General features: G+C 34.1%; 1 protein-coding gene across 2 annotated transcripts in view; it reads right to left on the minus strand.

The window, feature by feature from the left end:
- LOC138706525 (sialin) overlaps positions 1-25025 on the minus strand; it is a 182300-nt gene that overhangs the window by 29725 nt on the left and 127550 nt on the right. The window contains exons 6-7 of one of the 2 annotated variants that reach the window (XM_069835905.1): positions 21743-21960; positions 1825-2052 (exon numbers count right to left, since the gene is read on the minus strand). In XM_069835905.1, the coding sequence (XP_069692006.1) occupies positions 1825-2052; positions 21743-21960 (446 nt within the window). The remainder of the gene's footprint in view (positions 1-1824; positions 2053-21742; positions 21961-25025) is intronic. The other variant, XM_069835906.1, reaches the window with a different exon arrangement.

A 25025-nucleotide genomic window follows, 5' to 3' on the forward strand; every position in this document is an offset into this window, starting at 1 on the left:
CAGTATTTAACTTTCTTCGTTCAGATATTTCTCCTATTCTTTTCTTCAACTAATGTTTTTTCCTCAACTTTTACTTAAAATTGTAATTATATCACTTAACTTCTAGTATTATATTATGCAACTGGAACTGCCCCAAGCACGGGCATTTGCTCTTTTGGGTAAAAACTATCCATTTCAATAAATTCAGTATAACCTTCTGTTCCACAGCATTATTTTACGTAATTTAATTTTAGCAAAATTATCGATGGCGTGTATGTTCAGCACTGTTTTTTTGACATCTCCCGTTTTAATCGGCAATCTTTCATCCGATGTGTTCGTTACGGCAGTGTGATATGATTTCTTTCATTACATTTGACAAAGTTTAACACTATGTGTTCTGTTTTCTGAAGACACGTAGCATCTTTCACTACAGTTAATTGGTAACTTATTAAAGGACGTGATGTGTTTGTTGATGTTTTAAACCACGCAACTGACTAACCGGCATTCTGTTCATGCCTGTAGTTTCATAGCCTTCAGAAAAGAAAAGGCAGATGCTAGAGAAGGCGCAAAGGAAGCATGAAGATATGCAACGGTTCCCTAAGTGGGGGTCGTCTAAGAGATGAAGGGGATCGCGAGATGATTTACTCCAAACAGTCGTGAATTTAGAACAGTTATCTCTAGGTAACCAATTAGTAAGTATTTTTATCACGTACAAGAATCTTTTAACTGTAACTTTTATTGACTGTGATTGATAAGGTCTATAACACAATAATTGTGTTCAAATACTATTGTATGTATAAATACATTGTTTGTGTTTAGAAACATAAACAAAACGTTTAACATAAAAATAAAAAAATGTTTAAATAGATATAAAGTAAAAAAAAAGATCATGACTTTTCAGAAAGTAGCTTCTCAAATCTGGACTAAGTATTCTATGCAGACAGTGGTATCATTTTCAAGTTTAAGGAGATTCCTCGCTTTTGTTTTGAAGACAATCATAGACGAGACACTTATTTTGCATAAATACGATATTGAAAATTGAATGTTTTGCAAGCTCAAGGTAGGCCTGTTCTTTTGATTCAGAACTGGTCTCTGCTCTGCGAAAAAGACGTCTGGTTTCAACATTCCATCAGTAGATAGATAAGTTGTTTCAATGAACTTGTTCCTCATATTTCTTGGAATTTCAGCCAGTCGAAAGCAATAATTGTCTAAAAACGGGTCCAGGATCGATCTGTGACTGTCGTAATTGTTTTTGAGTTTCTTCCGGAAAATGCCCAAAAAGATGTTGCTTAAAATCGTAGTTTGAATGCTGTCCACCGATTTTGTGTAAAATTATAGTTGTTTGCAATTTTACAGGGATATGTATTTTTTTAATCTCAAGAACCGGTACGGTAGTGAGTGGGGGTCGCAAACAAAAGTCTCGCCCAAAAATGGTCGCGCCTTCAAAAAATTTGGAAACCACTGAGATAGATCTACCTCCATGCTCAACTATAACTTCGGCACTAGAATTAGGCATGATTTTACTCCCGGAAACTAGACAATAGCTGGTTTTCTTTAGACGTAGATCTATATTATAGCGCCATGTAATTTGACACTATATTGAGATTTTAAGTTCCAAATATTTGCCGGTACGAAAATCATAACACATGCTGAAGCTTAAGAACAGCAGAATAAGCAAACATGAATACACATTTATGACAATCAAATCATTAACATAAAGCAAATTGTGTTACATTCTACAATACAATTAACACAAACGCCCAGAAACACATAACAGATATAGAAAGAGAAAGAACGAGAATAAGTCGAAGCGATTTCTTTTTCTGATGCTGGTCGGTTACTTACAATACGCGCTTGTTTTGTCGATTCAACCGGTGTTATTGTTGTTGCTGTTGGTGGTGTTGGTGTTATTGATGTTGGTGTTGGTGATGTTGATGTTGGTGTTGTTGATGTTGGTGGCGGTGTTGTTGATGCACGATTTTGGGAATTGCTGCTGGTGTTTGAACCTGTACCTGTGTTGGGGTTGGTCTCTGTTACTGTGTTAGCAGAGTTGCTCTCCTGTGGTTTAGGTGCCTGGAAAGTATTTATTGACATGAACTGAAGCTCGCTTGGAGCTGCATAATTTTCAATATGTTTACCCAGAATTAAAAGTCCTTGACTTTATTGTAATCCCTTATACCTCTTTAGGTTAATTTTGATGAATTTGTGGAATATTGAACCTTGTTCTTCTTTTTCATTAATCAATTTATTTATCTTCTTGTACACTTTTATCTACTATTTCTTTCTCTTCTTATTTACATTCCTTCTTCCTCCTGTTTCTTCCCTATCCGAACTTCGGTACACTTTGATGAAAGCTACCATTTCGTTACAGTTCATTGCTCAACATTACCATCGTATATTTACATGTTTTAAATTCTCAATCATTATCAGCATCATTTTATCGTAACATTTATTTTTGTTGTATTGATATCTCTAACTACATTTTCTCGATCTTGTTATCATCATTATTGTTTTATAAATTTTACTATAACCGGTATATTTTATCATGATCTTCTTTTTATCCGTCCGCTTATGATTTTACGACTTTCACTATATTTGTTAGGCTAAGTGTTTATGTTAGGCGTTCTATTTGGCAGTATGATTTGATGTATTTTCTTTCAATTGATGGCCTTAAAAATAAAATGTTTGTCATTAACATAGTCTTCATCATCTACATAAACTCTACTATATTTATGGCCTTTTTAAATCATTTTAACGATTTGTATATTGTCATCTGCTCCATCCTCATTTTAATCATCATTACCATCTTCTTCTTCTTTTCTTCACTCTCACACTATTCATTATATTTATCTTCTTTATGCATTCAGTCTCTTCACCATCATTTTCATCTTCATCACTCAATCTTCTCCTGTATAAATATTGTCATAATCTCCTTCAAGGTCATAATTTTTATAATTGCCTTCAATATTAGCAGCTTGATAAATTTAATTACCACAACATTCTTATCATCTGTCTGCTCTGTCTTTATTTCATGATAATGTATTATCATCTTCATGTCATTGATTCTGTTTATGTTCTTTAACGTCATTATAATTATTGTCGTCATCATCATATTTGTTACATTTACTCTTATCATAATTTATCGTCGTCTGTCCTATCTCGTTTCTTATCTTCTTCATAATTATTTTGTATTTATCAACTTGAACATTACCATCACTGAAATCATCTTATCATCTCTCTTATCATTTTATGTTGGTGTAGGATACTGTTTTCTTCAATATTTTCTAATATAATAATAGTAATAGTAATAATAACCAATGTAGTGTATAGATTACATATTTATTTTAGTGTTTTTGGTTCTGTTGTTTTCATTTTTCTACCCCTAGAAATGCTCTACAAATCTACATTAATTCCACTATTTAAGTTAACTTGGATTTTTCGCAATTCTGGTCTAATTGGCGCTTTTCCTATATTTTCCTTCTTGGGCAATAAAAGTGACGATTTACCCACAGTTTGTAGGAGTGACGTTTCCCTTGTTAGTTCCTCCTCGAATTCACCTGTTTTCTTATATGCTGTCACTCCTTTTTCATTCTTTGCATGTTATCATCTTAATCTTCTAGTTGATCGGTTGCTGTTGTAACTGCCACTTATTATTCTTCAACAGTTCCTCGTCTTTCCTTTTGCATTTTTCCTCTAATTCTTCTTCATTTTATATTTATTCGTCTGCTTTCTATTATTTATACTTCTCCTCCCTTTCTCTCTTTTCCAACTTCTTATAATTTCTTCCACTATTTTATACTTGAACTTCATTTAATTTTTCTATTTCTTGAACATTTATTTTTAGTTTTTTCCTCTGCTATGTACGCTTCTACTTCTTCTTTTATTTCTATATTTTTCTCTCTTTAACACTTCAGCAAATTCTTCCTTCATATTTATACTTCTTAACATATATATTTATTATGTATATTTCAACTTCTTCTTGTGTTGTATACCTTTTCCTTTAATTTCTACCCCTTCCTTTCTTTGATACTTTAGCAACTTCTCCATTTTATGCTTCAACTTCATCCTTCATATTTCCACTTTAACGTCTATTCTTAATTTCTTCTTCTACTGTATGCCCTTCAACTTTTCCACTTATTTTCTACATTTTCCTCTCATTGTCACTTCTGCAACTTCTTTTTTTGTATTTCTATTCTTTCAATATCTATTTCTAATTTATTTCACTACTGTATACCTTTCAACTTCTCCCTTTATTTCCTATATTTTCCTTTCACTGTCGCTTCTGCAACTTCTTCCTCTATATTTCTAATCCTTCAACGTTCATTTTTTAAATCTTTCTTAACTGTACATATTTCAACTTCTTTCTGTATTTTGTACTTCTACCTCTCTTTGATGCTTCCGCAACTTCTCTATTTTACACTTCAACTTCTTCCTTTGGTATAGATCTATTTAAGTTATACTTGTGCAACTTATCTATTTTGTATTTCAACGTTTTCCTCTATTTGTCTACTAGTATTTCTTTAATTTTTGTTTAACTTTCCCTCCATTTTTGTACTTCGTACTTGACTATATTCTTCTTATTTCTTTCACGTCTTCCGTTTCTTCTAGTTCTATTTCCATATAATGTACTTTCGTCCACACTTTTACATTAACGCCATCTGATATTCCACTATTCAAGCAATACCATTATTTGCCTAATATTTCAACTTATTACCTTGCATTTGTTTATACTTAATCGTCCATTATTTACTCTTCTCTTTTACGCTTCATTCTTATTTCCATCTTACTACTTCTCTATTACTACCTGCTTCAAATTATTCTTCTGCTTCTCCTTCTCTTTTTCCTCCATTTCTTTCAAGAATTAGAGTTCCTTTACAACTGGGGACTGGAAACAAACATTAGACATTCACAAATAGCGAGCCTCTCTCGTTGTGTGGAGAGAATGACTCAAGGTCAACGCTTAGACAACACAAGACGAACACAAAAGCAAAAAAAAAAAAAAATACAATATATCAACAACACTATAAAAGGAAAATGCATCTTCTCTCCTCCTTCCAGGAAAATGTCTGTTTTCACTAGGTTATGACCAGACACACCACCATTTAGGCCACTGCGGCGTGTTGGTTTGTTTTAAACATTATTAGTATTCCATAGTGTAACAATATATTATCCATCCAGCGCCATTTCATCGCGAATAGCTCGCTGAAGTAGTTAGCTGGACTGTGGACAGATACGCTAAAACACACATTTCAATAAGTCGTAGCGAAAGAACATACACATTACTCATGATGACATCTGCAAAACAATACACAGTTACGACTTCAAACAAACGCATATCATTTTAAATGCCCAGAAAAGGATTATCATTAATAGAGGCCGGATTTTTATGTACTAGAACTTAAAAATGACCCGAGTATACACTAGTGGAGGTGATGTAGGTTAGAACCGTCTTGTTCACAGCATTGACGTTCACTTGAACATGCGTATGAAATCCGAACACCACTCTCTAAAACCATTCCACAAGTCTGTCACGGAAGCGTTAGCCAATTGTAGTGAATGGCGCAAATTTCGTCAATTACATCGCTACTATTTTAAAACAAAGCGGAATTGTTGTTGTTTAGTCAACTGCCCGAATTAGTTATACCAAATTGAGGGTATTGTTTGCTCGTTTGTAATTATAGCTAATTGGAATATTAACTTTATGTACTGAAAATTCTGGTCTCTAATCATTGTTCTCATTATAATTCACATTGAAATATTGGAGAATTTGACGCGTTCCGTTCTTATCTTGAGCTTTATGAAGCAACATCAGACATTGATAATTATTGGGTCTCTCTCGCCATGTGGTCAGCATGGCACGAGGTTGTCACTTAAACAACCTGTAAAAAAAGTGACAAGAGACACATTCAATATCTGTAAAGGAAAATAATTTCCCTGTAAGAATGTAATCCGGATTCTCTGCATTTGTGGCTAGAAACGTTACAATTCCGGACAAAGTAACTCCTCTTCCTATATTGCTTTCTCACTATGTCACATTAAGAGTACAGATAGGAAGTATTGCGGTGATGTGAGAAATTCATTTCAAGGTTTTCACCAGAAATATACAAGTATGTATTTTGCATCTTTGATACCAATTAAGTAATTTTTGACATGCCATCTTTCTGTATGTGTAGAGGTTTCTGCTAAACAGTACTATGTATTATATTTATTTTGTTCAAATTCAATACAAGTATAAAATAAATAGGGAATGTAGCATATGAGTCATTTTTGCGTATAAGCAGAGCCTTGTTCTTGTGATATTTAGCGATAAACGCGAAAAATTATGTTTTGTTTTGGTTAGAGATATGTACACGTTTAGTGTTAAATATTATAATTCATCTATGACAATATTTTTCACTAGAATTTTGGCGAATTTTTCGTTTTCTTGTATACGTCTTAATTTTCGCGATAAACAGAAAAATTAAGTATTTTTTATTTACTATATTTTAATAGCAAATGAAATCTAGTTTTTCGTAGAATTTACTTCATACATACTTTCTCTTATTTACGTACGTTAAGACTGACCAATAGTACTTTTGTCTATCAGTTAATAGCTTGACTACCCCTTGGGAACATTGCTTTCGTCAAACAAATGCGCATATCTCATCGCAAAGACGGAATTTTACGGTACCATTTCCAGGCAATAAATCTTTGCAATCCATTTTCATTCTGCTTGGTAGTTTTAACAGATAGTTCCCAAAATGGAATGATGGTGTGAACATGGGACGAAAAAACGAAATAAGCGCGTCTTCTCGTGTGGTGGAATACGTAGCCTTCGGTTTTAATTAAATGATAATGACATTGTTACAAGAGATCGTCAATGAAATAGGAAAACATTGCAACTTGTACTGTATGTTGCGGTTTGTCCATTTCATTGATTGGATTTAACAGTGAGTTAAATTAATAAATTGTGTTAATTATATTTCACTATATCTTACCATCCATAATGTCCTTCGACAAAATAATGTAGGGTAAATGTTGATAATATTGTGAAACGAGGAAACGAGTAATATTATTATAATTATTTTTGAGAATAATTATTTATTACAACTTTATTGAGTGAGACAAGAACCGGTTTTGTGCAGTAACTTGTCCACGAACATTCCCTTAATACGTTGACGCAAAAAAAACTATCACCATATTACTCATATCACAATATTAGCAACCGTTACCCTATCATATATTATAATAATCCTACATTAAATTCTGCTGGGTAATAATAATAATATAATAATAATAATAATAATAATAATAATGTACACAAATATATATAATATCATTAGTGACATTTATGTAATGTGTTTAAGTTTATTTTCGCTTCCAAGCAAATTTGCTAAATAAATGATAATGAGTTATTATCCCATGACAGACCTACTACTTCATTGCGGCATTATTAGACGATTGAAGAATTTTCTACCCTTTTCCATGAAAAAAAATGTTAGTGGAAACATTCGTGATGCCCCACTTCGATTACTGTGATATTCTGCTTACTGACCTAAGCGTTACTTCGGCGCAGAGACTACAACGTGTTCATAATATGTGCGTCCGTTTCGTCTGCAATATTCGCCGGGCTGATCACGTAACACCATCCCTCGAAATGTTGTCCTGGCTCCGTCTAGAAGATCGTAGGAAAATCCACTGTCTTTCCCTTATCTTTCACATATTGCATTCCTCCACTCCTGTCTATCTTGCGTCTCGTTTTCAAAATTTATCCACCCATCATAACCTAGACACACGATCACAACACTCCTCAATATTATCCATTCCCTCCCACCGAACATCCTCATATTCATCTTTTCACTGTGGCTGTTCCTCGACTTTGGAATTCCCTACCGAGTACTGTCAGGGACTGTCAGACATCAAACCAATTTAAGAATAGGCTAACGAGATATTTTTCTAACAATTCTTGTTAACAATAATAGCTGTTTGAAGTTTCTCAATGTTTAATTGTTATATATATATATATATATATATATATATATATATATATATATATATCTCACAGATAAATATCTAAATTATCTCATTATTATTATTATTACTATTATTATTATTATTATTATTATTATTATTATTATTATTATTATTATTATAACTATTTCTTACCAATGTTTATTATTGTCACACTAACATTAGATATCCAATTTTCATTATTTACTTTCATGTTGTTTTATGATCTAGATATTAATGTAATAACAATGTAAGCAAATGTATTTAATTAGAATTAGAGTCTGGCTGGGCGGAAGAGAAGGCCTACTGGCCTTAGCTCTGCCAGATTAAATAAATAAATTATTATTATTATTATTATTATTATTATTATTATTATTATTATTATTATTATTATTATTATTGGGAAAATTTGATCCTTTATTCGGCACCAAAAAACGACATTTTAAAAATGACAAGCGGAATTTCAAGATAATTATCACCAACAACACGACTCTGCCTATAAGTTAACGGGTTTTTATTTAAAAATAATATAAAATTATTGATTCTCGCGAAGTCAGTTGCAATGATATATTTTGACGTGAACAATCTATGTTCGAGGTACAAAAGAGAAAAATTTTAGAGTACAAGGGAAAAACAAAGTTATAATTCTCTTACGGGTCATATCATCATCTATTTCAGTGTATTACTGCAGACTTTAGTGTGTTTTTCTTATCAAAACTGATAAAGAAGAATAATTATCACCCTGATACAGTCATCCTTTCCTACATTTTCATTAGCAGCATAAATTTAGCAGTAACATATTGCATTAGATGATGACATCACCCTTCAAAGAATTGTGGCTTTGCTTGTTTTTCCCATATACTCTTGATATGAAAAGTTTACTCTGATAGTGATAGAATAGAAATAGAGAAGAAAATGTTAATTGAAGAAGATAGTACAAGAGTGTAGTAAGATAGATATACAAACAATGAATAAAAGAAAATTTAAGTGAAAGAACATCTTCCGAATGTGAAGTGGAAGAGAGGGAAAGTGGAAGTGTAATTAAGTGAATTAGATATTTCATGTTTTTCAATGCTGTGGGTTGTGAGTAATATCAGGGGCACTATAACTGTAGGAGTGTTATAGAAATAAAAAAAAATATATGGAAAGAGGTAATAAAAGAGGAAATTTAGGAGTGAAGTGAAGAGAGAAAATTAAATATGTAAATAAACAGAGGACAATGTAGGGAAATAGTAAGTGATGTGTTGTAAAATAGAGAAAAGGGAAATGTAAGCAAATAATTCCGGAGAAAATAGCTGGAAAATAATAATTAAAAGTAGATTTGAGAATAGAGAATAAAATAAATAAATAAATAATATAAATTATTAAGAAAGGAATATGCAATATTTAATAGCAAAGCGAGAAATGGAAGGGAGACAGTCTAGGTAGGAGGGAGAGAATAGAATATGATAGAGAGGAAAGAATAGTTAGCAATCCATTTAAAACAGAAGAATAGGAAGTAATCAGAAAATATTTGGTAAATGAATATACAGTATTAATAGAAAAGGGTGGTATGTATTAAAGGGATGGTGAATCGAAAAGCAGAAATGTGATGGTTCATCATAACTATGAATTGTGAAGTTGGCTGACAAATATATCATATCATATCATATCATATCATATCATATCATATTATGCAAATTGTTCATACTTATCGCCTCTACCATTCCTAAAAGTTTGTAACAAATTCACGCTTACACCCTATATATAAGTAATTAATGGTACAAGGGCCTTTTATGTCATTGATATCTACTCCAAACTTAATTTCGTCGTACGCCACTTTATACACTTAGCCAATAAAAACTGAATGTTTACAAATGTGTCAGTGGAGAAGATAAACTGTGATATAAAATTGTGTTCATTCACTGTAGATGTAGAAGAATATTTCACAGAATTAATTGAAGTAACAGGGCATGCAACCGATAAACTCTGGACTTTGACGGACGTGTGTCACTTTGAACCCAAGAGAGAAGAAGAGATTTTAGTGCGTATTCGTGTTACATAAAACAAGCTGGCAGACAAAACTTTTCCACTCATCAGGGGACAAAGTCCTCAAGTTCTTTAGGAATTAGGAAGAGCAACAACCCCAGTGTCATTAAAAACTATTAATAAGTCTTTCATATCACCAATCTGTCACCAGTCAAGGTGATCGCTACATCTTCCTCGTCCATAGGATTCCCGTTGTAATAAGGAAGTACAAAGTCTTGTACCGACTTCTTTACGGTATTGTAGTAGTAGTAGTAGTAGTAGCAGCAGCAGCAGTAGAAGTACTGTTCTCCAACCAGGAGATTAACTGTGAAAGGAATGTGCCTACTATTGTGTCATCTATTGGAGCGAAGTAGATAGATAATATTACCGTTATAACGTCAGTTTAAAAACCATGCGCTCTCCTGCATATGTTATTTCCTGTATGGTGGGATTGAAAGACCAGGAGATTAACTGTGACCTAATTTTGTAACTAGGGTAGTATAAATATGTGTGTATCAGTGTTATCGTTTGTGCTGTGAGAGTTAGCCAATAGAGATACGACTACCCACGTGTGTGACCTTATGACATCTTATGACATCAACATTCATTCACAGCATTACCCCGCTGCGTCTCATTCCCCTGAGACTTTCTTGTGATTGGAGTACAGTAGAAGTTAGTAGCGGTTGTAGTATTTTAACAATGCTTTCAGCTAAACAAGTTATTCAGCGTCGAAATTCAACCTGAGCGAGAAATGGTAGACAAATTTTGCCTGGAGCACTCTATCAGGAACAGAGTTCTGTACCGTAAATCTATAACACGGGACTCACTGTATTACTTCCCTCCTGCAGGAAATCATGCTAAGATTTCTATCGGCCTTTAAACTCCATCAACCTAGTCGGTTCTAACTTTAACACAGTAACCACCAGACTGGTCAAAAAGTGGACGTTCGCGAAGATTTGTATCATGGCGTGTTGTAACCTTGTTAACCATTCGGCGGGAGTAATAACCGGTATCGCACAACGAAAGAGATACGAACAACTTCATGCACGTGACCTCGAATTGAGCCGTGCTACGACAATGTCGGTCTCCATAACGATGTCCTGAACCCATAAACAATCAAGTGAGTGTCCATATCAAGTATTCAATCGTAGAACCATCAGTGTCGAAAATAAAAGTCACTTCCTAGACAACCAAGACAGTTTTTTGTAAAATTTTATACAAAAAAAAATAAGATTTCATCTACAAAACAATGTTAAGGCATGGAACTGTGAAATTTCTAACTTCTACATTTTTACACCAATTAATCTGAAACTTATATCACAGATTTCTTACAATGTGGACATGAAACACACATATTTTCACTTTGATATTCCAATTAGTTTACTTATAATTTATGTTTTTTTTAATACTCAATTACAATTGTCCCAATTTTCAAAGTTTACATAATTTTTATTTAAATTCATATTTAATTTATTCCTGACAGATGTATGTAAAATATGACAATTGCTTTTCATATCTTTCCAATTACTTTTTGGGAAAAAATTACCCTTTAGTTGTTTTTTTTTTTTAACTTATCACATCCTCAACACACGGTGATTCGAATACTTTCAATAGCAAAAGAAAACACATGTGCCAGTTTACTTCACATGAGTGCATTTCTGTGCAAAATTTCAGTGAGACTGGAGAAAAACTGCATTCATTAGAGCATTTTGAGTGCTACAAAATGTTGAAAATTGTAAAATCGAAAAAACTAGTATCAGAATACAGCATGTATATACTGTATATATTATCGATATCCTTCCTTCCTATACAGGTCTATCACACACATCTTTCTCCTACATAACAGAGCGAAATATGGATTAAATGAAAAGTAAAATTAGTTAGAATGAAGAACGAAGTCTGTCAGAATGACAGATGAGTGTCAGTTTAAAGGGCTGCAGCTTCACGCACGCGCTGGTCCCTTTAAATTTGTCCTGACAGGCTTTAAATTATCATAGGTCCAAAATAAGGACGGATTTAGAAAACTGAAACCTTATTTTATTTTTTGGAGTTAAAAATAAAATTTCCGTTTTTTGAAAGTTTTTTCGTTATTTTCACCGATCCAAAACCTTAAACAAAACACAGTAGTCTGACGTAGAGAAGAAAAGAAAATAAAGGTTCAGCATTCAGAATTAGAAACGTATAGAACGTAAAAATAACCAGTTTTATTAATTTTCTAGCAGTTTTATAGGTTGATATCCCATACTGCAGTCGCGTAGCATAAGGCGTCATGGTTTAAATTGACGATATGTAATGCGGGCTGGTTCGAGCCTCCATGTGGGAATAAATTTTCACATGAATTTCGGTTAGTGTATGGAACCATCACCACATAGCAACGTAATCGGAAAACGGGGAGTTACACTGAATAGCGTAATATGTTATATCTAACCAGCATCAGCGGCTGGGGAGGGTAATTAATGTGCCGACCACACGTTACCTCTGTACGATCGACTCATCGTCCGACTATGCTGCTGATAGGTGGAAGTGAAGCTATCAGAAGCTGATATAATTAAAGGTTCGTTCCAATAAGCGGTTCATGGATCAGTTCATGTACGGTTCCTGTACCATCTTATGCGCATGCGCTAGTTGAGCATCTGCTATGGGATTGAAACTGGACTGGACGCTGTTGGAACGCTTTCGCGGATCGTTATGTACTAAATCCAGAGATGCTATAACTGTGATTATCTTTGCCTGAGAACGGAATGATTATTATTATCGTTTCACAGTTAATTCTAATTGCAGAAAATATAATTTCGATCATTTTCTATAAAATGATGACAAAAAATATGGAAGACAAGAATTCCGCTAATTCAATGTCGTGTACTGGGGGATTCTCATCTAAAAATAGTTCTTTTTTAATTATTAATGTATGTACGTTATTTATTATATTTTTAATCAAAGCTGCATGTTGAAATTATAATTAACTATTTCAATACCCAAATAATTTCCATTCCCTTTCTTTTTGGCGAAAATTTAAATTAAATCTCTAGTTTTATTATTCGTCTGCACTGTCACTTTTCATCTTTAACCTCAATGATGTGAACAGTCGATCATGTCTTTCTTCAGTATCCAGGAGACGTTGGTGAGCTTATGCGCATGCGCGTCTCGCGTACTCTTCCGTACATGCCTCAATCCACGGACTATATTTCTGACCGTTCCGAACCCGTGTCAAAAGTTTGTTGGAACGCCCGACTGCAGTACATGTTTCCGGTTCAGGACTGGTTCGGATTGTGTTAGAACGCTTGTTTTGTACTGCGCATGCTCACGATGGTTACGGACGGTTACTGACTGTTGTTGGAACGAACCTTACATTGACTCTATTGGGACTGTTGCGCCACGTAATATTATTATTGTTGATTGATGGAATCATAATGACCAGGAGTCTATTGTTTCTTGTTGCTGCGTTTTTTTAATAAAAAAAGCTCCTTGAACAACAGTTATTGTCAGATTGGTCAGAAACTTCTCACAGGTCAATTAAATGTTGATAAATACAGTAAAATTTAATTAGCATTTTAAGCATTTTTAATATTAAATTCCTTCGGGGCATGTCCATATTGCACTTAGATTAATATATGTTGTGAAGGCAAATTCATTACTTTTAAAAATTTAGACTGTGCTCAGAAAGCTAATTAATTTTTATTCTCATGAGTATTTTCAAGTTTTTCAGCAAATATGAACTAAATATTTTGAAAACTTTGTCGCAAGTAACCTTTTTAATGATGTCAATATAAAATATATTTATGATTAAAAAGACACAAGAATGTTCTCGTCAAGGTGGTGACTATCGACGGGACGAGGTGCTTAAAACGATTAACATAGTGCTGAACTCCTGCATTTGGGTTGTGAGTTACACACAGTGCTTAATACTCGTAAATGTGCTTCTTTCATGCTTATAAATATGCATTTTAAGTGTGCCCCATTAATATGAACACCCTGTATGATAATCTTCAATGCGCTGTCTAATTATCTTAAAGCTTTGAAGAGGAAGAGAAAATGTTGAGAACATTTAATATCAAAATTTCTCTGTACTGATGCCTTCTACTCAGCTGATGAATTTCTTGTACTTGTAGACTGATTAATCTGCTTTCTGTGTATTGTATCATATATTTTAAAATAGCTTTTGACTTTTTCCACATCTCAAATCTACAATTCTGATGAAAGAACTGTGGAATATAATACATCTTGCTTACACAACTTTTAACACTGTATCACTTCGGAATATGTATGGTGAAACTTTCCTGTGTTAAATTTCAACATACTTCGTTTACATGTTTCGATCTATTTATGGGTCATCTTCAGAACTGGTTGTTGTTGGTCTTGGCGCCACTTGTTCTGTTTCCTGTGAGGGTGTGTTCCTGTGGTATAGTGTAGAATCAAAGAGTGTGTGTGTTTTGAAGTTGAGTTGTGTGTTGAGAATTTCGTTGTGGTGTGTTTTTGTGTGTTTGCATATTTCATATTGTTCTAATGTGTTTAGTTTCTGGCTTTTTGGTTGGATGTGTAGTATTTCCATGTCTGTGTTGATGTCTCTGTGAGTGTGGTTAGCGTTTGTGATGTTTCTGCATATGTGGAGGTGTTTTGTAATTTCTTCATCATAGGACAGACAGGCAGATCGCTTCAAACACGTTACAAAGAACACATCACAGCCATAACAAAATTACAAAACACCTCCACATATGCAGAACACATCATAAATGCCAACCACACCCACAGAGACATCAACACAGACATGGAAATACTACACATCCAACCAAAAAGCCAGAAACTAAACACATTAGAACAATATGAAATATACAGACACACAAAAACACACCCCAACGAAATTCTCAATACACAACTCAACTTCAAAACACACACACTCTTTGACTCTACACTATACCACAGGAACACACCCTCACAGGAAACAGAACAAGTGGTGCCAAGACCAACAACGACCAGTTCTGAGGATGACCCATAAATAGGTCGAAACATGTAAACGAGGTACGTTGAAATTTAACACAGGAAAGTTTTACCATGCATATTCCGAAGGAATATAATAAATGAAATTAAGTGAAAAAACCAGGTTTCACTTGCATTAGGTACGGATGATGTAACATGTTACAACAGCAATAACGTTGTTTTTGTCATGATTGTAGACTGATAAGAACTGATAAATTATCAGAGTATTAAATCAATAATGAAGTAAAGTGAGTAGATTATCCTTATCGAAATATTCATACATTTATCTGTCATTTTCAATGTACAGTAAGTTCCACAAAGTAGTGCTCTAGTCTGCACGTTATGAATTACCATCTTCTAGTTCTTGTGGTACTCCGCTATAATTTAGGTGTTTTGTCCTTTCTGTACTCTCTCACATGACGGGTCTCCCTGACTATAAGTCAGCACGATGTACAGTCGGTGACTCAGGAGAAGACGAGAGCGGACTGAGGAGGAAGGGATGTGAACAGATAACGTACGACAACACGTGCAATATTTGTACTGTAGTAAGCGGAAACATTAGGTCTCCTTCTGTTCAACTTAGCTTTAATTTCCATACGCATTCTTACTCATGTTTCCTGCACGAGTAATAATCTGGCTACTGGGATGCTTATCTGAGCGATGTTTGTAATAATCAACAGCGACAGTCAAGAAGGTCACATTCTTTCCGCTCGTCTTCTCCTGAGTAACGGACAGTAGGTCCATCGCAGGGGCGTCATAGGACAAGTATAGTCCATTAGATGGAAGACAAACGACCAATTCCATGGAATGCAGATAAATTCGTCCATAACGGGAATCAAACTACGAACCCTTTGAATGGTCTAGCCAAGAAAGTGAAGATCTTAACACGTATTGATTCAATGTGTTACATGAGTCGATTAGTTTGGGATGAATCGATACTCCTGATTTACTCGAGATCGACACTGGAAGGAGTTAGACTTGAACTTAATCATTGACTTTAATTTTCTAGTGGTTAGTACACATGTGCGTACGTCATGTTGGTTGAATAAAGTGGAAAAAGCTGATTCACTTCTGTTTCGTGTTAACATTGAACTTAATAAAACGACAGCTTCCAATAAGATAAAAAGTTTTGAGAGTTTGATAATATAGTTTTATCTCGTTGGAACGATGTTTTATCATACACTGATTGCGATAACAAGTATTTTTATCTCTGAAACCCTACTCTGTGCTTATACAATATTCTTGCGAATACAGATGAAGCTTTTCAGCAGTCTCATGACGGTTACTAACCTCGTGCAGTGTGGGTTTTCATAAGGTTGTAGCGAAAATTTAAGAAACTGATTCGGTTAGGAAAAAAAAGAATATCAACCGAGCATTCAGTGGCAAGTTTTACACGAAACATAGAATTTAGGTGCTATGGTGTCAATTCAGAACAACGCATTAAAGGCAGTAATTTAAAAAAAATCTTAGTTTTAATTTTAAAGGCATAGGCCTATCCACTTTTATCAGTGATTGACTTGTACTCCCATTCTCCATTGTGCTCTATCTTCCCACATGTTGCCGTCCAATCCCCTAATTCCATGGTCCTTTTAATATTCCACCTCCAAGTAAATCGAGGGTGTTATTTTTTCTACCACCTTCTGGAGACCAATTTATTAAATTTTTGGGCATTCGCTGGATGTGACCATACCATTGAAACGATCAAGTTTCTAGCCGATCTATAATGTTGTCCTGCACTTTCATTCTTGTTTTAATAGTCTCATTCCGGACTCTTTCAATCCGGGAGATTCGTAAGCTTCTCCGAAGGCCATCCATTTCTAAAGCTTTAATTCGTTCCTTCTGTCTTTCAGTTAACGTCCGTCCTTCAGCGCCGTATACCATGATACTTTCAACAATAACCTTTAGGATATTCTTCTTAACTTGCAGTCTGATATCTCGTAAAAAATCTTAGAGGTTAAAAATAGACAATATTTTGGCTCTACCAGCTGTATTATCTGGTAGTGAAATTTGGACGATGAAACAAAAAGATAAAAATAGATTTCAGTCAGCAGTGCAGAAAACAGCAGGTTATGCACTTTTAAACCATAAAAAAAGAAGATATTTTAAAAGAATTAAAAGTGACATCATCTGAAGAAAGAATTCAGAACTACAAAAACAATCGGATGAACCATGTTCCTCGAATGAACAATAACAGAATTCCTCTAAAAATGATAAATTATAATCCTACGGGTTGGAGACGTCCCAGAAGATCAATGAAAAGACTTTTGATGAGGCCGATAAAAATTGTTGTATGACATATGAGAATGAGCAGTACAACTATTCCCGTATAGGATGTGAAATCTGTTGAAACTGAAGGAAAAGATTGAATCTGTGAGGATTGAGTTCGCTCTACGAAGAACAGTTAAAAATCATGAGTACTTTCCGTGTTTTGGATTGACGAAGGATGTTGTCAAACATTAGTGGCCTAAACACACATAATTGTCTTACTGTGTCATATAATAATCCATTTTCAGTCATACAATAAGGACTTCATGGTTTAAAATTTCTTTAGATGTATTTCCATATCTCTTTCCGAGATAAGATTATATTTCTTGAAAGACTTTAAAGAAATAACTGTTAAGTTATGAACTGTATCCAATCATTCAACATGCTATTGGAAAAATACGTTTTGAATACATACTTTGGTAAAAACGTAATACGGCGAACGCTAAGCTCCGCCCACGACCCCTTTCCACTTTTCCCCTACAAGCTCACCAGACACTCTACGTGATAGGCTAGTGTTGTGTCGAATGCACATTTCATCTGGATGGGGATAACTTCCCCTACTGGCGTTCGCAGTATTACGTTTTCGCCCATACTTTTAACGTCTATCACTTAGGAAAATATGTATGATAATCACTTTCATGTGTTAAATGCAAACCAAGTTTGTAAATACCTATAGTTGACTAGTTCTGAAGATGACTACCACTAAGCTGAAACTAGTCAACTAGGTATTTACAAACTTAGTTTACATTTAACACATGAAAGTGATTATCTATACTAATAATAAATCTGTAGCCGAATTTTTTCTGGTAATTTTCGATTTTCCAAAAATAATTGGTCCTAACATATATAATTAACCAACCTGAAACCGAAAATCGCTTTTTTGACATTTTTGTTTGTGTGTCTGTCTGTCTGTCTGTCTGTATGTTTGTTACCTTTTCACGCGATATTGGATGAACGGATTTCGATGAAAATTGGAATATAAATTAAGTTCGTTGTAACTTAGATTTTAGGCTATATGGCATTGAAAATACATTATTTAAAAGGGGGGTTATAAGGGGGCCTGAATTAAATAAATCGAAATATCTCGCTTATTATTGATTTTTGTGAAAAATGTTACATAACAAACGTTTCTTTAAAAATCATTTGCGATAAGTTTTATTCATTGAAAAATTTTGATAGGACTGATATTTAATGAGATAAATGAGTTTTAAAATTAAAATGACTCCCATCTAAGGCCGTGTAATGAATTAAAAAACAAATGACTTCGTCTATAAGGGGCCTTGGACAGCAACAATCGAAAGCTATGAAAGATAGCCTACAGAGAATGTTTCTGTGTTTGTATGAAGTAATATCGGAAGCTAAATTAACCGATTTGTATAATTAATTATTATTTCACCATTGGAAAGTGTAGTTTCTCTAGATGGACATAATGCTATAATGTTATTACAGTAACTTCTATATAATATAATATAATATAATATAATATAATATAATATAATATAATATAATATAATATAATATAATATAATATAATATAATATAATATAATATGTAACATTATATAATATAATTTAAGTTATTTGAAGGGTTCACAACCATAGTGGGCCAAGCGCCATTTACTGAATACGTAGAAAACAAGGGTTAAAATTAAGTTATTACCATAATTCAATGGAAACCTATAACAAGTAAAATAAAATATGCACATTAAATCTAAATGATGTCAATCTTCTATGGTTGCATGTAATAAAAATTAAGAAACATGTTAAAGGAATTGTCATTGCACCAAATGAGTGTCTCTGGACCAAAATGATCGCATTTTAATTATTTGGATGCAATTTAAATTAAGTAACATATTAAACGATTTATCCTTCTATCAAACACGAATGTTCCCTCGACCAAACGTCCTATTTTAATTATGTAATTACTTTATATTTATTTCTAACGGGTGCAGCGGAGCGCACGGGTACGGCTAGTCATAAATATATTCCTGAATGGAAAAATATATAACATTTACTCAGCTGAATATTAAGATTACGATATAGCATTTTAATTATTTGGATGCAATTTAAATTAAGTAACATATTAAACGATTTATCCTTCTATCAAACACGAATGTTCCCTCGACCAAACGTCCTATTTTAATTATGTAATTACTTTATATTTATTTCTAACGGGTGCAGCGGAGCGCACGGGTACGGCTAGTCATAAATATATTCCTGAAGTTCATGCATATGTATATACACTTTTTGCTGGTTGAGTGGAAGAGAAGGCCTTACGGCCTTAACTCTGCCAGCTAAAATAAATCATTATTATTATCATTATTATAATGGAAAAATATATAACATTTACTCAGCTGAATATTAAGATTACGATATAGTTCTGATTGCCATCATTAATTCGTTCCAGGAAACTAAGATGTAGCCTACTATATCGAAACGCAACGATAAGAAAAACATTTAAATCCTTCTTTAGATAATTCGTTCTGAGAATATTATAACCTAGCTAAATATTGATGTTATTTTACCTGCTAGTGGATGAATTTCTGGTTGTAAATTTTCTTTTTTAATTGTTTTGTTTTTAAATAAAAGCTTTGGTACAAATTATACTGCTAATAAGTAAATTAAAATTACGAAATGTAATTTTGCTTTTAACAAAATAAGTCCTATACATATATTTTATCTACGCCCGTAACGTACTGTTCTTCAACCAGGAGATTAACCTTGAAAGGAATGTGCTCACTATTGCGTCATCTACTGCAGCGAAGTAGATAGATAATATCACCGTCATAACGTCAGTTTAAAAAACATGCGCTCTCCTACATATGCTATTTCCTGTATGGAGGGATTAAAAGACCAGGAGATTAACCGTGATCTAATTTTGTAAAGTCCACGCCTGTGGAGTAACGGTTAGCACGTCTAGCCGCGAAACCAGGTGGCCCGGGTTCGATTCCCAGTCGGGACAAGTTACTTGGTTGAGGTTTTTTTCCGGGGTTTTCCCTCAACCCAATACGACCAAATGCTGGGTAACTTACGGTGTTGGACCCCGGCCTCATTTCACTGCCATTATCACCTTCATCTCATTCAGATCCTAAATAACCTACCAAAAAATTGTAAATAGGGTAGTATAAGTATGTGTGTATCAGTGTTATCGTTTGTGCTTTGAGAGTTAGCCAAAGGAGATGCGTGTACCCATGTGTGTGACTTTATGACATCAACATTCATTCACAGCATTACACCGCTGCGTCTCATTCCCCTGAGACTTTCTCCTGCTTGTAGTACAGTACTAGCGTCTTATCCCATTCATTTTAAATGAGATAAGAAGTTCATTATCACTCTCGTTTTCAGGAATGAATGATAGCGTCAAGTATATTTCAAAATGATGATAATCATCTTTCCGGTGTGCAATTCTTCATATTTGGCATACTATGCAATTTCATATTTTTATTTGAACTTCTCCGGCATTAAGTTGGATATGGTTTTAAAATGTTGTATTACTTTTTATTGATAATGTAATGTTAACGTACATAGAATCCCAAAGGAAATTTTGATGTATGAATTACAGTATTGTGCTGTCTGCAAGAGTTTTTGTGTTTAGCGTGACTGACTGACCGCAATTTACAGTACAAATAATTATAGTGTTTTTGAGTTGTTTAGAATCTTAGGATACAAAAAGGCCCGCTTGAAATAAAAAAAAATTACATGCCCAAATTGTGATGTGAAGCATACGTTTCCTTGCGCGTTTTTTAAGTGTTCGCAATATGACAAGATCTGCAGCAAGATATAGACTAAAACAAAGAGTATTTAAAACATTATTTTGCGGAATAGAGAGAGAGAGAAATAAATCGTCCGGCCTTAATTAAGGATGACCACGAGGATCCGGAAATTAATAGCAAATAAATATAATTAATTAAATATTAATATTGTTATAAAAATAAAATGTAATAATTAAGAACCATTGATTATCAATTATAAAATAAAATCTTAGAAGATGACCTTAAAATTATACTTATAAATAAAAGATTTAATTTAAAATTAGTTTATCCTTAATTAAGACCTTCTGAGTGGTATAAATGAAATTGTATAATCTTCAGGGAATTTTTAAGAATTTGCGAGATGATTTTTTTGAATTTAAAAAGTTGGTATTGATAATTATATAAAAAAATATGTAAATTTTGGTAAAGAACTCCGAGCACCAAAAAATAAACCTGTCACTGACCAATTGAAGAGAGGGATGTTATACTTGGCACTAAGGTAGGGAATACAAGGCTCATAATTGGCCCTCTTTTCATGATCGATCTGATAAGCTTGGTTTAGAGCTCGCTCCATGCGTATAGTTGGATCTATGATAATAGCCTTTTGTTGTTGCCTGTTTATTGCTATTATATCCGCTCTTCTGTCATATTTCTTAAACAAAACATTCATACATTAAATTAAAAAATTCACGTCTGTATGATATTTTCATGGAATCGCTCATCACTGTGTATGTTCCATGAATCAACACACTGAGTTCATTCGCTGAACTGACTCACCTTGTGGCTCGTGGCGCTGCCAATGGAGTTCTCGATGTACCGCCTCTCTTCATCGGTGATGCGTGGGTGCTGTGCGGGAGAGTCGAACACCAGGAAGAACCATGCGATGCTCCACAACAGACCCACGACTCCTGTCACGTAGAAGACGGACTCCCAGCCCAGAGACGCGATGAGGTATCCGCACACCGGCATGGTGATGGCAGCTCCCAGCGACGACGCTGCAACACATATCGTGGTCTATTTAAGCGAGAAAATTTTATTACTGAATCCAGAAATTCGGTGAAAATTCGCAGAGTTCAGTGTAATTCGACTGATTTGAAACATTGACACACTAAACAGGCTACAGAAACTACAAAGACAGGAGGTGTGCATTCTCATTACAAATACGTCATCGTAGGAAAATCCACTGACTTTCCCTTTTCTTTCACATATTGCATTTCTCCACTCCTATCTATCTTGCGTCACGTTTTCAAAATTTATCCACCCATCATAACCTAGACACACGATCACCACACTCCTCAATATTATCCATTCCCTCCCACCGAACATCCTCTTATTCATCTTCTTTCACTGTGGCTGTTCCTCGACTTTGGAATTCCCTACCGAGTAATGTCAGGGACTGTCAGACATCAAACCAATTTAAGAATAGGCTAACGAGATATTTTTCTAACAATTCTTGTTAACAATAATAGGTCTTTCAGGTTTCTCATTGTTTAATGGTTATATATATCACAGATAAATATCTAAATTATCTCATTATTATTATTATTATTACTATTATTATTATTATTATTATTATTATTATTATTATTATTATTATTATTATTATTATTATTATTATTATTATTAAAGAAGAAATAGGAGTGGACGCGAATTGAAATTCAGCAGGCGCAGCAGAACATGGCTTTAGTGCAATAGAAGGAAAATAGTGGACAGCACCTGGAGGCCATTCCGAAGAAGGTGAAGGAACTAAGAACCAAATCGAGGCTGTCGACAAGTAGGGTGATGGAGGTAGGAGATAGAGCAGGAAGCAGTGACGAAGGAAGAGGGGGGGGAAACAAGGGGAACAATCAGTATGATTTAAGAAAATGGTGTGGAGGAGAAATAAATCGAGAGAAAAGATTGCAGGCATTCTGTGATGACGAATAAGCATGCTTTCATTGGAAGAAATGTTGAGTCAACTGCTGTGAAGTAATGGTTAGCAAGCCTGACCGTGAAACGAACAGGTCCTGGTTCAAATCATGGTTTGGACAATTTATCTGGTTGAGGTTTTTTCCGGGGTTTTTTCTCAACCCATTTAAGAGCAAATGCTGGGTAATTATCGGCGCTGACATGAATAACCCACCTGCTTTTTGAAAAGCTTTGATGCAATTTTTTAAATCGTTTTTCGCACAACTTACAACGACTTAACTGCCCTCTGGCGTGTTACAAAATGTACCACTCCGAGTACGATCGAAATGCAACCAATTATATTTAGTTCCCATCGTTTTTTATATTTGATTTCGCACCCAACCGTTTTATTCAGTGACTCACCACTAACAGCACTAGATGAAGGTAATACAGATGGGATTACCGGTTCACAGATTTCACTTTCACTTAAAGCCAACTGAGAATTTTCTACATTAAATGCAACTGATGCACTTTTCATTGATTCCCCAATATTTTTCTTTTAAGAAAAGCAAACAATGTCTCTTGTTTTCCCATCGTGCATTAAAATATTATTATATTTACTGTATATACTATAACTATTTTAATGAAGAAAATAACTATATTTGCTAAACAAAACTAACACTGACAACCGCGCCAATAAAAACACAGCACACCCGACTTCTTAACTGTAGCAATGAAGACCGGAAATTCAGACGGTTTATTCAACCAATCAAGATCGGCCGGCAGCCTACTAACTTTAAGTTAAAAAAAAAACTACCTGAAAATCTACATAACAGAATTTATTTTAGTTACTGAAGTGTCATATCGGATTTAAATATAATATTGAATAAATGACAGTATAGTTTTGGTTAAAGAAAAGGTCTGAAATCTTCGGAAGGGAACAACTTGAAATCCGGGACACTTCCTGAATTCATCATTGGTGGTCTCAATTTAGGAAGTATAGTCAATTGGCTCATTAATACTGACTCTAATAAAAGTAATTCGCCGAATGAGAATCATAACACTAATTAAATGGAAACCAACTACTAGTAGCCTATAATAACCAGGCTTAGGATAGGTTTGTGGATAGTGGATAGATTGGGGCTGGGCATGATTGCTACTAGAGATGAGTAACGATCGAGAAAGCAAGACTAACAAAGCCCGCAAAGCCGAAAACCCGCACGACATTGTTGTATATGTCGCGTCGTTGACGTAAAGACTGCTTGTGAGTGTTTCGAGACGCCGAGATTGATCACTCCCGAAGTCCCGAACGTCAAGCAGCCTTGAATCGCCACAGTTTTTTTATACCTGACTGAACTTTTGTCTACTTCAGCAACTGTTATATATGTATAAACAATCAAGTAGCCTATTTGAAACATAATCTCTATCTTTCAGTGCATAACAATCCGTTCCCCAGTCTTTATTTAATTACTAAGTCCTTATTAAAAGGTTAGGAATTTTCTTTTCATATGTTTGAGATCAAGTGTGCAATCTCAAGTAAAAAGATATTAACGTTATGTTTTATGTTTCTTAGAAATGAAAATTTATTTGAGAATCTTTTTTTTTTCTATTTATATAACCATAGGTAATATCATATAATAGAACAAGAACATTTTGATAACTAAGATATTATTGTTTTGTTTTGTCTTTTTGTCTCATTTAAACATTTATAATGTTATTTGTTTCAATTATGTATGTTATTCAAAGTTACGAAATCTTTCCACGCCGACCGAATGCTATTTCGAGAATGATGAGCGAGACTCGAAGCGCACGAGAGTTACGAGACGAGACTCGAAAGACAAATGCAACGAACACAGCGAGCGAGAGCGGCAGTTAGTTTTGTTCATCTGTAATTGCTACCCTTCTGTTGACTATTGGTTACTGTGCGTCAATTCCTGATAGTGAAAGACGAATATATTTTCAGAGATTTTTTTAATGAAATAAAAATTTTGTGAACCAATTTTCCCAGCAAAGCAGAGAATTCAATAGCACAACGTTGGCCCTACAGTGAAGGATTGTCAGCTTGCTCCGTCATTCTAGAACGCTTACATTCAAATGCTAATAACTCAACATTAGCAATCTAAAAGCAAATGAATGTATTACTAACAATGGAAATATATGCGTGGCAATATTT

This window comes from Periplaneta americana, chromosome 9 (assembly GCF_040183065.1).
Source record: "Periplaneta americana isolate PAMFEO1 chromosome 9, P.americana_PAMFEO1_priV1, whole genome shotgun sequence".
In the NCBI taxonomy this organism is placed as follows: Eukaryota; Metazoa; Arthropoda; class Insecta; order Blattodea; family Blattidae; genus Periplaneta; species Periplaneta americana.